We start from the raw sequence: 17,379 nt of genomic DNA on the forward strand, positions 1-17,379 counted from the left end.
CGTCGCCCTCAGACGCGAGGGACCGGCAGTCCGCAGGCGTGGCGCGCTCCCCCGGGGCGGCTCGGGTGCACCTGGCGGTCGCGGAGCTCGGCTCTAGGGCGGGGGAGGCGCGTACGCGGGGGGGGGGGGGTGGGGCAAGAGGACCGCGACTGAGCCGGTGACTTCGGGTGGCCGGGACACGGGGCGCGCCCGCCCCGCCGCCCCGCCCGCCTCTCCCGGGTGCTGGGACCTTTGCGCTCGCTCGGCCCCGCGCCGCGCGCCGCCCCCCGCGCCGCCCCCGCCCTGCCCTCCGATTGGCCGCCGCTCCACCCGCCCCCCTCGGCCGCGACCAATGAAGCCGGCGCGCGCCGGAAGCCGGAAGCCCCCCGGCGCCGGCGTCCCCCAGGCAGCTGTCGCGCGGCGCCATGCGAGGCTTGGGGCCAGCCCTGACGGCGCGGCGCCTCTTCCCGCTGCGGCTCCCCCCGCGGCCGCCGCGGCCGCTCGGACCCCGGCTGTCGAGCGGGTCGGCGGCGGAGGCGGGCGCCCTGGAGCGGGCCATGGACGAGCTGCTGCGGCGCGCCGTGCCCGCCACGCCGGCCTACGAGCTGCGCGAGAAGACGCCGGCGCCGGCCGAGGGCCAGTGCGCGGACTTCGTGAGCTTCTACGGCGGCCTGGCCGAGGCGGCCGAGCGCGCCGAGCTGCTGAGCCGCCTGGCGCGCGGCTTCGGCGTGGACCACGGCCAGGTGGCCGAGCAGAGCGCCGGCGTGCTCCAGCTGCGCGAGCAGCCGCGGGAGGCGGCCGTGCTGCTGCAGGCCGAGGACCGGCTGCGCTACGCGCTGGTGCCGCGCTACCGCGGCCTGTTCCACCACATCAGCAAGCTGGACGGCGGCGTGCGCTTCCTGGTGCGGCTGCGCGCCGACCTGCTCGAGGCGCAGGCCCTCAAGCTGGTGGAGGGGCCGCACGTCCGGGTAAGGCCCCGCCCGGGCCCCCGCCTTGCAGCAGGTCCGCGAGCTCCTGGCGGCCCTCCCGGTACAGCCCCCACCTGTCCTCAAGCCCCAAACACTGCACCTGCCCCGGCCTGAAGCCGCGCACACTTTGCCAGCCCGCACCCCCAGTTACAGCCCCCTCCCCCGGGGCCCTTCCCTCCCAGGCTTTCCGAATCCTCCCTTGGCCCCGGGTTTCCTGTGTCCCGCTTCCTAGACAGCCGGCACCGCCTACCTCTAGCGCGACTGTCGGCGCCGCCACGGTTAAGTGTGCTCCACGAAGCCCCTTTCTTGCTGTTGTAGCCGAGTGCCGTCGTGGGGTGCACGTGAACGCGCGTGCCGCCGAGCATCACGTAGCCCCCCAAAACGCGGGTGGTGTCAGCAGAACGTAGCCGCACACCCGCGGCGTGTCAGCCGTGGTCTGAGCAGCCCCGCGGGATGCGCAGAGACGGGTCTCTGGTCTCTGCGTCGTGACCCAGCAGAACGTTGCACTTTCCTGAGTTCAGCCCCGAAATGTGATGATTCCCAGTTGAGCACTCGAGTCACCGGGCGCCGAGCAGAGGGAGCGCACGTGAGGTGCGGATAAACGCTGCCTGCAAAGTTCGCGGACCTTTGGGGTCATCCCCTTCTGTTCTGGGTATTACATTTGAAGGGACCACTGGTCTGCCCTTTTGGTGAGCAGAAAGTGCTGTAAAAGTTTCAGGAAGCTTCCAACATTCGGAACTTCTTGCGGCGCAGTTGGCTTTGAAAAATTGAGCAGTTGAACGATTATGTCCAAATTCATTTAAGAACCCTAACACTGGCGTGGTGGTTTTCACGTTCTTGTCCTCATTCTTAGGTGGGTTAAGGAAACCTACTGAGGTCAAGAGACTGGACCAAGGAGTCAAAGCAAATAGGTATGTCACCTCCCCAGACCTCAGCCTGGGGTGCTTTGCATCCTGTTTCATAACCACGTCCTGAGGGGTGAGCTACGGTGCCTCTGAGAGACTTCATCTTTCTCAGCGATTTGGTCTCAGATGCGCGAACACTGGGGAGAGTTAAGAATGGGGTTAACCTCAGTGACGACCAGTGCTGTGATTGATTACCCATGAGGGCTGGTTGATCTATAGTGCTAAATGTGCATCGAGGGCCACGATTTGAATTGATCCCATTTCTGACTCAAGCCCAGGCTGCATGGCTGAGACGTTATATTCTGCATACTCGATGTATTCCCATCTGCTTGGAGAAAGTCTCCCATCCAAGCACAGGTTTGTTTGTTCATTCATTTTTCTTGAACTAGGGCCATGGAGGCCCTTCTGAAGCTTGGTTTTTACTACGTGGAAGACTGGAGAATTCGGTAGAATGTCACCTGTCCCAGAATGAAATCCGCCCTTCTCTCCATCCTTCCACACAACGCGTGGCCACTGGGTGTCTGTCGTACACCAGGCGTGCTCCTGGTGTAAGTGTTCAGGTCACTTGGTCAGGAGTTTCCACTCTAGCCTAGTATGGGAAGAGTTAATAGCAGGCATGGTGGCTGGCAGGTGCTTTTCGCCCACTGGCTCATCTCGTTCGCAAGCTGTAAGGACCGGTTGTACAGATGGAGAGATTAAAGCTGGTCACAGTCAAGTGCATTGCCCAGCGTCCTGAGCCAGGATTCAAGCCCAGTCCTGACCAGAATTGTGTACTTTGTTGTGAACTGTTGATTCTCAGAGCTGTTGACTTTATTGATCTAAAAGGGATTTGGTTTTCTTAGACTTTCCCTTTTTCTGCTAAATCAAGGACAAGATAAAACAGCCCAGTGGATTACTGGCTCTGTTTTACTTGGTTTTTTACCAAATGGGGAGTTTAATGTGCTCTAGTTGTGAGCGTAGTTATTTTTCCCTAGAGTGAGCATGCGAGCTTCCATCTTACTGGTAACGCCAGTGCTTTCCTTTCTCTGGAACCAGTAGTCATTGCTCCCTGTTGGAAAGTCATCAGTCCTGCCATGGCCAGAAGGGTCAGCATGTGATTCCTTTCCTTTGGCATTCTTGGTACACCCCAAACCGCCGCGGACGCTGCCGGCTCCACCATCGGTCACTCGCTCCTCTCCACAGACCCCCTCTCCAGCCAAGCCGGCCCTGATGGAAAGTTCCCGACCCCACCTCACTGCCTGATTCTTGTTGGGAAGCCCGCTAGCGTAGGAGCTGCTCAGCACTCAGTTTTTCCACCACCAGTTCAAGGTGACCTCAGCCGGGTTTGAGCTTCAGGGCGTGCATTATCTTTGCGTGTATTATTAAATTATTCGCTTGGATTTTACGCCTTAACATCTGAATCGAGCATTTGAAATGTATTATTCCACCAACTGCCCCCCCCCCCCCCCCCGTCACCAACTCCAACTTGATGATCAACCCCTGGAAAACTGGGAGCCTTGTTTTAAATGTCTGGCATAGCAGAATGCTGAATGACACATGAGAGGAGTCCGGGGTGCCCGCCATAAGACGGAGTCGGCACACTCACTCCTCCCGTCTGTCCTGATGTCACACTGCAGCACTCCAAGTTCTGAGCCCGCAGGGAAGCCCAGAGGGCTTGGAAGGTTTCTGCTTGGTAGATGTTTTGACAGCCCTTGGCAGATTTCAGTGTTTCAGCCCCAGTAATGACTACGGTCCCATCCAGTTCTAAAGCCTCTGGTTCTGTGACACGTTACCGAATGTATCCAGCCCCTTGCTCTTCCCCACACAAGAAAACTCAGCTTATCATTCCAACGGGAAGGAGTGTGGGAGCCGAAAGCTGTGACATTGAGACTAGATTGGGGGATGGGCAGGGCAAGGGGCTCACTCTGGGGAGATCCTGAGCCAGGTCCTCAGCTGTCAGGGTGGTCCACACACGAAGAAAGATTGTGTATCAACAGGCAGAAATAGCAAGAAAGGTATTTCTTGAACAGAGGATGAATGACAACAGCCTGACGTTTGCCTCTGCGTGTGGTCTAGACAAAGGCAAGAAGCCTTTTCTAGACCTGCAATCACACCCCTTGGCGTTTCTCTACCTGGAGATCGTGTCTTCTATCCAGTGCGTGTAACCATTAGAACTCAATCCATTGAATCTCTTCTCCTTTGCTCTACATAGTCACATAGCACTTTATAAATCCCTATCATTCCAGCCCTTCAGAGAATAGTTCTTTTTTTTTTTTTAATCCATAGACACCGTCCCTGGGATCCAGTTCTGGAATCTGTCCCTGGGATCACATGATGTGCACGATCCACTTTGATTCCGTTTCTTCTGCATCATTCTGGATTTTGCATCCAAGCTAAAGAGGCGACAGCTAGAACCTCTTGCTCAGAGAATTCAGTGTTAGAAAGCACCGGAAGTTCGGCATATGAATCGTTGGAGCAGGAGTCCCAAATGCCCAGGGACCCGTGATGTCCTGAGATGCTGGCGGAGCAGGGAGCGCTCTCTGCCTTCGCCTCCGATCCGAGCGTCCCTCCCTGTGTGCCCATGGCACCGTGTCCTAGCTGTACCATCTCCCGCACCTGCTCATCTCCAGACTTGCAGGGCGAAGCACAGGGACATGCACGGGTTTGCACGAGGGGTGCTGTGGGTTTAGGCTGCAGTGGCATTTTTAGACTAATGGGCAAGTAGGAAGCCAAAAAGGAAGTTGATGGGGTGTCTCCCAGGGCGGCGGGTGAAGCAGGTCCTGTGTGGAGAGGGAAAGGGCTGGCTCTCACGACTGTCCTTGACCTCTGCGGCTGAGAGGCATGATTTTAGCCAAGTCCTTTAGCCCCCGGGCCCATCAGCTGTGCACTGAGGTGAGAGATTCTGCCAGCGGTTGGTGTGCTCAAGGTCCGCCTGGTTCCCTTCAAAGAAGTGCTCTGGGGGTTACTGTGCAGCTTGCCCCAAAATCAGGTTCACAGACAAGGGCACAGTTCGTGAGGGTCCTGGGTTGTGATTACTGGTAGTGAGGGTTGGCGCGTACTGTGTGTGTGTGGTGTGGAGGCCTTCGGTTTTTCTTCTGAGGCTGACAGGGGTCAAGCAGTTACATTGCTTAGAGACAAAAATTGCCTGTGAAGGTGACTCGAGTTCCCATTCTAGGAGGTCCGAGCTCTGTTCAGTGACTTGTGGGTACCAGAGGGAAGTTGGCCTTTAGAAAATGGAAGAGTTTCTTGATGGCAATTTGAACATAGAAATTCCAGGGAGATGAGAGGTGTGCGAGTCTTGACAGAAGCACGGGGGCCAGCAGAGAAGGGGCTAAACTCGCAGCAGACTGGCCGGTGTCCCCACTGTCTCGAGGTCCAGCCACACTGGACGCTTTGTCATATGACCTCTTTCGGTGACTTGTCCTGCTTTGCAGTAAACACAGTGGTCCTTGTTGGTTCTGTTAACTCTGTGCTCAGCTAGACCGAAAAGGACCTTATCTGCAGTCTGGCAGGGATGCCCCAGTCCCCTGGGGGACAGCAGCCGCCACCGATGGGAATTGTCCTAGAATGTCTGAGCTGTGCTGCCGGGACCTTGTCCAGTGCCTCCAGCTCCCTGTCCTAGCTCAGGGCTTCCGAGCAATGAAAACTAATTTGCTCCACATTCCAAACGTGGGGAGATGTTGATAGCCAACAACTTCAGGAGATGGGGTGGGAGACCGCTTTTTCTCTGCCAAAAGGGGAGTTTGATTGGCCTTCTGCACAGTGTCCTCCAAGATAACCCCAGTCAGCAGGTCCGGAAAGCCGAGCCCAGGCCTCCTGGCCTCCCCGGCAGTCGTGGGTGAGAGTCTGGGATTGATGGCGGAACTGATGCGCGTAAAGCGAAGGCAGAGGCCGTGTCTCCTCCTGTCGCCTGCGGTCTGGCCCAGACAGCTATGCGGCGTGAGCACCGAGCGTGGGGACTTGTGCCCTTTCACCTAGATTTCCAGATCTCATGTGACAGGGTCACATTTCACAGCCGCCAGTAGCCCAAAATAGAACCAAGAGACCTTGGAGGGGGAGCTCTCATGGCCAAGCCATTTCTTTGCGCATTAATCCCGAATTGATCCTGAAACTAGGTACTCCCACACACTCCTGACTCATTTGTTTGCGTTTTTCTGGGGAACGGGTCCCTTGTTTTTAGCTTGTACTCAGGAGTGCGTGAGGAACCCAGGAAGATTGAGAGCTGGTGTGGTCTGAGGCAGTATTTTATCAGCAGTGGTTCTGTGCTGCCTGGTCGACGGCCTCTCCTCTTCCACCCTGCCACTGCCTCCACTGAACCGCCAACCCCCTGAATTCTTTGAGCACCAGAAGTTCAAACCACCTCTGCCCTCACTGCGAGGTTACAGCTGAGTGAAGACCAGGTTATGGAAGTGAGAATAAAAAGGATTTATAAAGGGCATCTGGTCCAGCCCGTAAATCCTTCAAACAGCTCCACCAAATCCTTAATCGACCGTGCACTTGGTCCCCACCTATGGTGATGTTCTCTCTCTCCCAAGACAGCATCTGTAGTCACCCTAGCTATTCAGGGCTTCTCCTTTGTGTTAAATTCAGTCCAAGTCTGACTTGGTCCATGCTTTCCCGCGTTGGTCCGCGGTTTACCTCCCTCCTCACCCCCACAGGGTCACACAGAACAAATTTGGGGCTGGCTCTGTGCCCCAGGCCTGAAATATCTACAGATGGCCCTCACTTCGTTCTGAAGCCTTTCGTGACCCACCAGCCCTATACTCACTCACAGCTTGTCCTCAAGTGACAGTGTCGTGAGTCCTCTCACCTTTTACCAGGGAATAAAATGTGAAGTAGTCCTATAACATTTTTACAACTTTTGCAGTTACAACTCGTTTTTAGTTCTGTACCAGATGTCCTGAGATGCTTATTATTATTCAGTCATAATATTCAGTGTATCTGTTGATACGTAGTTCATCCATGAGTAACAGAGACCCAAAATAATAGTGATTTGACTAAGAGAGAAGTTTGTCATGTCAGAGTCTGGAGGTAGACACCCGGGGATGATTCTGTTCTGTGATTCCCTCAGTTGACCCAGACTTCGGTTTGGTTCTGCCTTAAAAGCCTTCATCCCGCAGAGTTACCTCATGGCCCAAGATGGCTGCTCCAGTTCTAGCCATCACATCACTGCCCAGCCTGCGGGGGAGCAACAAAGAAAAGATGGGCAGAAGGTGTACTCTGGCCATTCTTTAAGGTTCCCATAAACTGCCCCAGGACACTTTTATTAACATCTGGCCAGAAGTCAGTCATGTGACCACCCCTAGCTACAGTGTGATCTTAAATCTGGACAGCCATGCTCTTACCTAAAGCATAAGCTTCTGTGCGTTTGAAAGAAAGGGAGGCAACTGCTGAGGAGCAAGCTGTGTCTGCAGCCCCGGGCGTCCTCTGGCTCCAGCTGTCAGGTGGCCTACTGCTGTGCATGTTTAGCGTGTCACGGGCGGCTACCAGGTCTGCCCCTGTGTCCTCTCCTTTCCCTACTCATCTGGTTCCATTCTTGCTTGAAAGGTGAAGTTGACTCCCATCACTTCTGGACGTGGGTCGGCCACAAATAAGTGAAGAGAGATTAGAATAATTTCATCAAATATAAGCGTGCTGATGGCCGGACACACTATTAGGTCCCACTAGAGTAGGAGAAACCGCTCCCACTGCAGCCCTGACCCGCCGTCACATGAAATCTACATCCTGACTTCAGAGATGTTCAGATCTGAAATGGTGAGTTGACGGCTGGGGCCCCGGACCCCGCACTTGTTTCTCTTGGGAAACAAGGGGTGATGTCTCGGCCCATCCCAGAGTGCTCCCGAGAGTGTAGGACTCGAGCCCCGTGCCACCTGGGTTAGCCGCGCCCTGCATGGCAGCCCATGCGTCACTCTGTCAACCTCATGGCAGTGAACGCACCCGAACATACCATTTGATTAGGGCAGCTTAGCTCGCCTTGAATGCTCCCTCAAAGGCCTCTTTCCGACTGGGGTCAGAGTGGCCAAGTAGAGAGCTGGGTACCACGCACGCCTGGTCGGGACTGTCCGCAGAGAAACTGTTCAGAGAGGCACCCTGCAGGTGGCTTTTGTGTCCCACTCTGGCCATTGTCCCAGCTGGCGACGAGGCGGAGGCGCGCATACTGTTTGGGGCCCGGCAGCCAACGCTCTCGTGTTCTCCCTTCCAGGAGATGAACGGCGTGCTGAAGGGTATGCTGTCCGAGTGGTTCTCCTCCGGCTTCCTGAACCTAGAACGGGTCACCTGGCACTCGCCCTGTGAGGTGCTGCAGAAAATCAGCGAGTAAGTATCAAGGTTTTCACTCTTCCGAAATGTTAGCTGAGGGCCAGTCTTCGTCTGCACGTGCGTTTGGGGCCAAGCATGGGCTTCATAAATGGTGTCCCATCCTAGCTGGTGATGTCATGATCACAGCTGGCCACCGGCCGTTGTGCCCGCAGGCCCCCACGCGGGGTGCCCTTGACATTCTCGTGTTTCCCGTGGGCCCCAGCGTCAGAGCCGCAGCACTTGCCCGGGACCAAGTGTGTACGTTAGGGTCTCGCCTGGTTGGGCAAACTTCTCCCTTGGGCAGATCTCTGAGTGGGCTGTATGGTGCATGATGGCCGTGTGCCTGGGACCTGGGGAAGCCCAGGCTGGCGTGTCGCTACGGTCCTCAGACAAGAGAAGCTCTTCGCATCTCAAGGTCTAGACGCTCCGTGCTGCCTTAAGGAAGCTAAGACTTGCAGAAGTTTGCACTTTGCACCACCGCGACCAGTTCCAAGGGCTGTCATTTCACTTGCCAAAAACAAGATAGTGGCTGGAGCAGGTCGCTAGGGAAATGGAACCAGGTCATGATCTCAGGGTCACAAAATCGAGCCCTGAGCTGGGCTCTGCACTCAGGGAGGAGTCTGCTTCAGATTCTTTCTCTCTTTCTCTCTCTCAAAGAAACAATCTTTTTAGAAAATAAATAAATAAAATTGCTGCACAACTGTTTCCCGAGGGCCCCACGAACTAGTCTGAACACCAGGTATTAAGAATTCGGGGACCATTTTGTGTGTAAAATTCATCGGAGTTCCTCTCAGTCAGCACTGTTTCGTATTAAAACGATTTTCTTTGAATTCTCCTGAAGTTCTATTTGAAGGATTTATTTGACTCTGTTGAGTAATAGGAACAGGAATCAGCAGTGGTTCTCTGACTTCTAAATCGTCCAGCAGCCTTGCTGCTTTCTAACCTCTCCTCAGGTCCGAGGCCGTGCATCCTGTGAAAAACTGGATGGACATGAAGCGACGCGTCGGGCCTTATAGGCGATGTTACTTCTTTTCTCACTGCGCAACCCCGGAGGAGCCCCTGGTCGTGCTCCACGTGGCCTTGACCGGCGAGATCTCCAGCAACATCCAGGTACCAGCCCGGTCGTGGCAGAACCATGCGGGCGTCCCACAGAGGCCCGTCCGTTTTTCTAAAACCTGCTCCCCCTCCCCCCCACCATGTAGTGTGTTGCTTGAGGCATTCGCGTTTAGAACTGGCGAGAGAAGAAACGTCCAGATCTGTAGCCACGGGGCGGAGGCACGTCCTGTATAGACAGTTACCCAACGAGGCCGGCGCTCCTCTGCGGGAACTGACTTTGAGCGGACCCGGGGCCGAGGAAGGGGGGCACTCGCTTCCGCGTGTGAATGCTCGTTCAGGGTCTGTGGGCAGGTGTGAAAGACTGTGACTAAAAACATGAAAACCAGACCGTGCCCCGCGTGCCTGCTGCGGGCCCAGCGCTCTGCCCGGGGAGCCGAGGGGACAGGCCCTGCCTGCTAGGAGGTTGCTGAGAAAGTCCAGATGTTTCCTGCAGATACCGGGCAGGGGATGGGGGTGGGGCTGCTGCAGAAGAACCAGAGCGGGGCCGGGGGATGAGGGCAGACCCCGAGGAAGGGAAAAGGTGACAGGAGCCTAGACGCCTGGGTCCGTTCGGGCTTTGGGTCTGGAATGGCGGTTAGGAAGCCGCAGAGATGAGGACAGGCCCCGGGCTGGGCTCAGGGGCTGCACTTGCTGGTGTCCGAAGGCCCAGAAGTCAAGGGGAGCAAAGGGGTGGGCGTTCTTGAGCACTAGGGGGACGTTGCCTGTGGGGTTCCTATGTCTGAGGGGGCTGGGCCCGCTGGCGGTCCCGAGGGCAGGGTGGCGCTGTCTGTGAAAACAGAACGGGTGCTCTTTTCCACGATTCCACGATTCCACCTACGATTCCTACTCAGAGAGGTTTACCCCGGGAGATGCTCAGACCAAAGAGCGCAGCCAGTGGCCCATCCGGGCAGCGTGTACAGTTTCAAGAGGCTGGACCTAAGGGCCCAGCCACCCGCCGGAGAGGACACAGGAGAGAGACGAGGACGTGTACATCGGGTTCACCCTCCGACCCGGGATCCCCGTGTGTGTACCTAAATGTGGATTCCCTGCTAGGGTTTTGACACAGAAAGCCGGCCTTGACTTTTGAGTCGGATCCAGGCCCCGGGCTGGCACGTGTGGCGCGCTCTTACGTACGTGTGTGTTGGTGGAGCGTTTGCTCGTGCCAGTCGGCCCCGGAAGCCTGTTCCCTGCGTTGCTGCTCAGCGCCCTGCGCGTGAGGTGTCACTCCCGCTAATAGCGTCCTTCGGTGGGTGTGAGAAGACCGAGGCTGCCGCGAAACTTCAGTGATGTGCCCACGATCCCAGAGCCAGTAGGGATGAGAAGGATTCCAGCCCGGCCCATGCCCCCGTCCTCAGGGCAGTGCCTTCCCGGCTGGAAACTGGGGGATATGGGAACGCGATGGGGGAGGGGGTCATGCACAGGGAGGGTGTGCGTGTGTGTATTTAAGTACGTATTCTGAGCCGATGGAAGGCGTTCTCCCCAGGGTTAACAGCAGGACTTGGCATTAGGTTTTGGAGTAACTCGTGATTTCTTCCTTATGCAATTACTTCTTGCCTCTTTGGACATCGTGCATATCTCATTTGTCTAACCAAAGAGAGATCCGTCTGTATTTTAAACACTTTAAAAAAAGGTTTGTTGGAACTTTTTGAATAAGAAACACAAGATAACCTACAGAATTCTGGAAAGACCGGGGAGGCTGACCCCACAAGGTAAAGACCAAGCACCCTGACTCTGACCACCAGGAGCCCTCCCTCAGAGTCCGGCCACTGGAGAGAGGGCTTGGCACCGCCCTGGGGGTGTCCCTCCCTCTGTGTCACCAGCCACCCCAGTTTCCTGTGGCAGCAGTCCTTAAGTTTTCAGGAGTCTCAGGAAAGACCCTTTGAGCATCCAAAGGGGATGAAAGCTGGAGGTCATTTCCCCGCAGGGGACGTGCGCACGCGCACCTTCCATACTGAGTTTCAGAAAGCTTGGGGATTCCCAGGCCTCATCAGGGCTCAGGGCCGAACCCCGCTACAGCAGGAGTCTGATGCAGCTGGTGGAAGTCAGAGTAGCTTAAATAGGTTCTGCAGCAGCAGGCTGTGTGCCTGCATTGACGCGAACTCAGGGTAGCCCCCTGCTCTTGCCCGTGGTCAGGCAACCTTCAAACAGCGAGGTTCAGAGCACGCTGCCTTCAGAACTCGGAGCTCATAGATCAGCCCTTGCCTGCAGAGTCTTTTCGGGGTGTGTGTGTGTGTGTGTGTGTGTGTGTGTGTGTTTTCCCAGAGGAAAAACAGGATGTAGCACAAAATCAAAAAGGTACACAGAAAAGTACATTTCCTAAAAGGAAAACTGTATAGGGCCATGTATGGCGTACTGAGAAATCTAGAAACCTAGAGCTTGGAGAGCAGGAACGAAAATAAGTCGCAACCAGCAGGCCTGCACGGGGCAGCCCGGGGACGGGGAGGTGAGGCAGAGTGGGTTTGGTCTGGGTGTCACGGGCGGGCCGGGAGGAGTGTTGTCACTCGCTCCCACAGCACAGAGGCCTGGAAGAGAAAAGACGAAGCAGACACACTTTGTTTTTTGCGAAGTTCGACGCAATCAACGTGGCGTAGGTGCGGCAAACAGCCCGGGGGCCCAGGGGGCTGCGCAGTCGCCACCTCCAGAGAGATCTCTGATCAGAGCAGGCCTTTGGTCTCCAGAGTCACGTCCGTGAACAGGGGCGAGGGTCTCCGGGCTCTCACCCTCCCCAGCTTCTCCCCACGCCCCCCCAGGAGGTCGGGCAGGCATGGGAAGCGAGGGGCCCAGGCCCACCATTGTCGTGTCTTCCAGGCCATAGTGAAGGAGTGCCCCCCATCAGAGACGGAGGAGAGGAGTGAGATCTCTGCGGCCATCTTCTACTCCATCAGCCTAACGCAGCCCGGCCTGCAGGGGGTCGAGCTGGGCACCGTCCTCGTCAAGCGAGTCCTCAAGGAGCTGCAGGTGGGTGTGGCACAGGGCCTCTGGGATGAGGGACGAAAGAGGACCTGGCCTGGGGGGGAGAGGAAGAACCAGATGGCCCCTGGCCTGTCCCGGGTGCCCCAAGAGACTCGGGAGAAGGAGGCAGTGCCAAGAAAGGGGCATCTGGAAACTGGCTTCTCCGATGTTTTCTAAGGACATCAGCCTCTCCGGGGAACCTCCCGTCTGGCAGCTGGGCCTTTGCTGGCTTGCATGTGCTGTCCTGGCTCCGTAACCACCAGCCCCTTCACTCTCCTGTCCCAGTTTGGACAGCACATTTTGTGGCCCTGCCTGACCGGCCCCCACACCCTCTGAGCTCTGGCCCCGACACCCCCTCAGCGTGGGCTTTCTCATCGGCCATGAGGGAGTGTCACGGTTAGACCGGGCAGCTCGAAGGTAAACACTCTGGCCTTTTTTTTTTTTAATAACTTCCCTCTGTTGTCCTGGGAAAAACACTTCACCATCCGACAAGTGAAATGTTCCCGTTCACTCCAGGTCTAGCTTTCTGAAACGATCTCATAAGGGGCTTGAGTGAACTGCACTGAGCAGAATGTAATTATTAGGTAAAATAATTAGATTGCTAATAATTGGCTCTGAGAGCGGCACTCTCTGCTTTGGGTGGTTCCACAAGGCACCGACAGCAGAAGCTCTTCCGTGGAGAATGACAGAGTGGAATTAAAACACTGACGTGCTTTCTATTAAATTCATAATCAATCTTAAATCTCAGAACTCAGGATTCAGCAGGATATCAGCTTCATTAGAATCACTCTCTTGCCACCTTTTCCCTAGAGGCGATGGGAGCCATTTCTAATTAATAGAAGTTTCTTCTTCTTTTCTTGTTTTTTGCTGACGGTGTTGATGAATGGAGCAGGGAGAGGGAGCAGGGGGCATGTCAGAGCGAGAAAGGCCTTCAGAAGGAGGGCAGAATCCAGGCTTCTGGGTAACTCACCCCCTGACTCTACTTCTGGATGGGTCAGAGTTGGCCCCTCAGCCCAGGAGCCATCCTCGGGAGGAGAAAGCGGGGATCCCTGGTCCCACACTTGGCTGTGAGCCTGACAGTCACCAGGGAGAACCCCGAGAAAAGGCCCTCTCGCTGTCCTGCACGGGGGTGTGCATCGCGGTTTATGAAGGCAGACTCTTGAGAGCCACCCAAAGTGTCCAGTGAAAAGACCATGGTTAGGAAAATCATGGTATAGTCTCGTCTTTTAATATTATTCTCTTGTTAAAGTCACGTTTTTGAATTTTGAATGAGAAACAAGAAAAGGCTCATGATTCCTGAGCACATAAGCAGGGCCTTGAGCTACATGTCTCCCTTGGGGAAGACCAGAGGAGTTATGCTTTAGCAGACCTGCAGAGCGGCTGTCTCAGAGTCCTGGAGTGTGATAGGTTTGTTGGTCTGTTTCTGCTGCCATCCTAAGTTTAAAAAAATTCTTCTGTAGTGAGCACACAGTATACTTTTATTCAGAAAATGCTAGAGTTTTACGGGACGGTCCTGGAGATTCATAGGACCATGCACCATATCGTCTGATAAACCGAACTGTCTGAGATGGGGCGTCAGCCGTGGCCTCCCCTTCTAGCCCATCCTCGCACGCGCTGTGCAGTCGTGGGACAAGTTACTCGCTCACGACACAGACATTGGGTCCTTGCGTGCCAAGTGCCAAACCAGGCTCTGTGGCCACTGAGAAGTCCTTGGGAGGGGCGCGGTGTGCCACACAGACAGGAGCTGTGGTCAGAAGACTACACATCAAGCCCCGTGGCCCCGCAGCCCCCGCTTCTCATTTCGGGCCCAGCCCGACTTGCCACTGTGACACACGGTGCAGACAGAGAAGCCACCACACAGGCCCCCCTCGGGGACTCAGGATGCCTCCGGGGCCTAGTGTGTGTCAGATTCGTAATAAATGTGCCTTGAAAGGAGAGAGTGAACGCACATCAGATACCATGGTGTGAACTAGACAGCGGCATGCAGGGCTTAAGGAGGCCTAAGTGGTGAATGGAGGGGTGTTTCCGCTTCCGTGACCAGCCTGCTGACCTGTGTGTGTGTGTTTTCTCCACCTGCCTTTCCCAACCAACCGTGCCTTACAGAAAGAGTTTCCTCATCTTGGGACATTTTCAAGTCTGTCTCCTATACCTGGATTCACCAAGTGGCTTCTGGGACTCCTGAGCTCACAGGCGAAGGAACACGGGAGGAATGAACTCTTTACGGATTCGGAGTGTCAAGAAATCTCTGAGATCACAGGTGGTCCCATGAACGAGACCCTCAAGGCCTTTCTCAGCAGCAGTGAATGGGTCAAGTCGGAGAAGCTGGTCCAGGCGCTCCAGGCCCCCTTGATGCGGCTCTGCGCCTGGTACTTGTATGGAGAGAAGCACCGGGGCTTCGCCCTGAACCCCGTGGCAAACTTCCACCTGCAGAACGGGGCTGTGATGTGGCGCATCAACTGGATGGCCGATGCGAGCCTCAAGGGCATCGCCAGCTCCTGCGGCCTGATGGCCAACTACCGGTACTACCCCGGGGAGACGGCCACCAACAGCACCAGCTACCTCTGCTCCAAGAACATCAAAGCTTCCAAGCAGGTCCTCAGCCTCGTGGCCCAGTTTCAGAAGAACAGCAAACTTTAAGCCTGTCCCGAAGCAGATGTCCCTGACCCTGAGAAGGATGATTTTTGGGATGGGTCAGGGAGGCTTATGCATCAAAAGGAGCTTTTGTTTTTTTAAGTTGAACAGGGTTAGAGCGTGTTTTCTCTGACCCACAGCAAGGTCGGAAGGGGAGGCTGTGGCCTGACTTCCACTGTGGGAGCGCAGGGGCTGTGCCTGACGCCAGAGAGTGGGGGGCTGGACGGGGTTGGGGTGGGGATGCTGTTCCCGCACCTTCCAACCCCCCCATCCAGGTCGGGGGTCCCTGCCAGAGGCAGTGCTTTGGTGCCTCCATCTTCAGAAAGCTCTAGAACCTCTGCTGGGTGTCATCCCTGGGTGGACCAGCCAGCTTCACCAGGCCCTGGGCAGGTGGCCCAGGTGAGAGCACTTTCCTCCGAGCTTAGAACGTAGTCAGCCGAGGTCGTCTTAGCCGTTTCTCCCCACTCACCACAGGGACAGAGGGCTCTGTGTGCTACATGGCACCCGTGTTTTGGAGCCCCCGGGCGTAGGGAAATGTTCATGACCACCCAGAGTTGACTAAATTAAACCTTTGAGCATCACACAAGGCAGTGTCCCTTGGGGCTTGAATTGGACGGTGGGCGTTAACGATTGCAGAGACGCAGGTTCCTAATGGGCCTGCACGAGCTGGTCAGGTGAAGCCGTGAACCGCTGGGGGCGGCGCAGTGGCGGTGGCCTCGGGGCGACGAGGCTCGTGGTCGATGATGTGCTGTGATATACCAGGTCTGCCGAGAACAGCAAGGCAGGCAGAGGCCTCGCCTGTGGCTGCAGGAGGTCCCCTGGGGTGTCTGTGGCCTGGTCTCGCTGTTGTCACTCCCACAGACGGGTCCCCTGGCCTTCCACATTCTTTGTCTTCCAGACCAAACCCCTGCTCCTTCTGCGTGCCCCTGTTGCATGGGGCTTGTTGCCTGGCGACCAGTGTTAGGGTGGTGGCCCCCCCGGAAATGTCTTTGGCTCTGAATCCCGGTGAAGTGGTCCACAGCTGCTCAGCAGGGCTCTGGGCTCCTGATGACCAGGCTTACGCTTGGAGCTCCACGGGGGCCCCGGGGAGGCACTGCCGTCAAGGGACCAGGAAAGAGGTCACGCCTGAGCTGCTTAGTGGCAGGCGTGCCCTGAGACCACCACCCTGGACACCACCCCCCCCACCGTGCACGAGCACACACACAGGCACACACACTTCACGCGCCATCTCAAACCAAAGATACAGAAGCGGACAGATAGTCAGACGAGCCTGTGTGCCCGTCAGCCGGCTCCCACCACGCTCAGCGAGCTTGCTTTCCTGCCCGGCCTCACCTCGTGGCTTCTCACGGGTTAGCAGGTGCCCTGTAAGGCGGCACGGCTGGCCGGGATGCGGATGGGGCGCCTGTGGTCTGAAAGCTGCGTTCCACCCCCTGAAATTCATACCTTGGAGCCCTGTCCCCCAAAGGTGATGACATTAGGACATGAGGACTTAGGGGGTGATTAGGGCATGAGAGTGGGGTCCTTGTGAGTGGGCTGAGTGCCCTCAACAAGCGGCCCCACAGAGCCCGCGGCCCCTTCCACCCTGGGAGGCTACAAAGCACCTGTGCCCCGAGAAGCGCCCTCAGCCGCCTGCGCTGACGCCCTGAGCTTGGATTTCCAGCCTGCAGAGCTGCAAACAAATTTCTGCGGTTTATAGGTCACCCGTCGGTGGTGTTCTGTCACAGTAGCCAGAGAGGGTAACTGTCTCCTCGGGTCTGTGTAGGTCGCCGGAGGGAGGGAGCTGGGCTGCCTCGCGCTGCACTGACACTCCCCTTACACCACTTAGGTTACACAAAATGCTGTTGTCGGAGCACTTGCCACACTCAGGCGTGGCTCCGGGCAGGGCAGGGGCAGCTGACACGGCCTGGCTCCCCGCTTCCTCTGAGTGATGGTCACACTGCCCAGGTGTACACCCAGCATCCTTTACAGAAGGACCATGGCAAGAGCGGGTCTGGGAGGTGGCTGCGGGTCACTGGATCCTGGCATCGTTGAGCTGACAGCCCACTGGAGGGCACCCACTGCCCGGGGAACATCACTGCAAGGGGGGCACCGTGGCTGCAGGTGCAGGTGCTTCTCCCGGACCTGGGCTCCGTCCCACGTGCTCTCGGGGGCCCCAGAGAACCACTTGGACCACAGTGTCTTCCTCTGTAAAGTGCCCACAGTGGAGCAGCTCACAGTAGGTGCTCGACAGATTGTCATCCTTCATTTCCGTGGGGTGCCAAGTTCAGGGCTAAAGGCTGAAGGCTGTGCTCGTGTCCCCCAACCACAGAGCCTGTCCTTGCCCCTGTCCCCCGACCCACCCTTCAGACCCCATCTCGGGAGAGGGTCTGCTCTGGTCCCTCTCCAACCGCTGGTCCAAACTCCCCTCCCGTGGCCTCCCCACTTTGTGGTCCGTGATTCAGACACACCCTGCATCTCAATCCTGTCTACAAGGGTTTCCCCACTCCCTCAGGCCTGGGCTCTGCTGGAAATGGGATTAAGGGTCCCGCATGCTAATGGACTCGGGACAGACCTGCTCTGCCTCGCTCACAGGC

The 17,379-nt window shown here is 56.7% G+C and overlaps 1 protein-coding gene across 1 annotated transcript; it reads left to right on the forward strand.

Annotated features, from left to right (window-relative positions):
- The first annotated feature begins 355 nt into the window (after nucleotides 1-355).
- Nucleotides 356-15,392, forward strand: MLYCD (malonyl-CoA decarboxylase). Its single transcript, XM_004754065.3, has 5 exons — nucleotides 356-947; nucleotides 8,034-8,146; nucleotides 9,082-9,238; nucleotides 12,032-12,181; nucleotides 14,279-15,392. Exons 1-5 carry the CDS (start codon nucleotides 405-407, stop codon nucleotides 14,810-14,812), a joined length of 1,497 nt encoding a protein of 498 aa, XP_004754122.2. The 5' UTR covers nucleotides 356-404; the 3' UTR covers nucleotides 14,813-15,392.
- Nucleotides 15,393-17,379: the final 1,987 nt, after the last annotated feature.

The sequence above is a fragment of the Mustela putorius genome, unplaced genomic scaffold, assembly GCF_011764305.1.
Source record: "Mustela putorius furo isolate JIRA1106 unplaced genomic scaffold, ASM1176430v1.1 tig00000174_pilon_pilon_pilon, whole genome shotgun sequence".
In the NCBI taxonomy this organism is placed as follows: domain Eukaryota; kingdom Metazoa; phylum Chordata; class Mammalia; order Carnivora; family Mustelidae; genus Mustela; species Mustela putorius.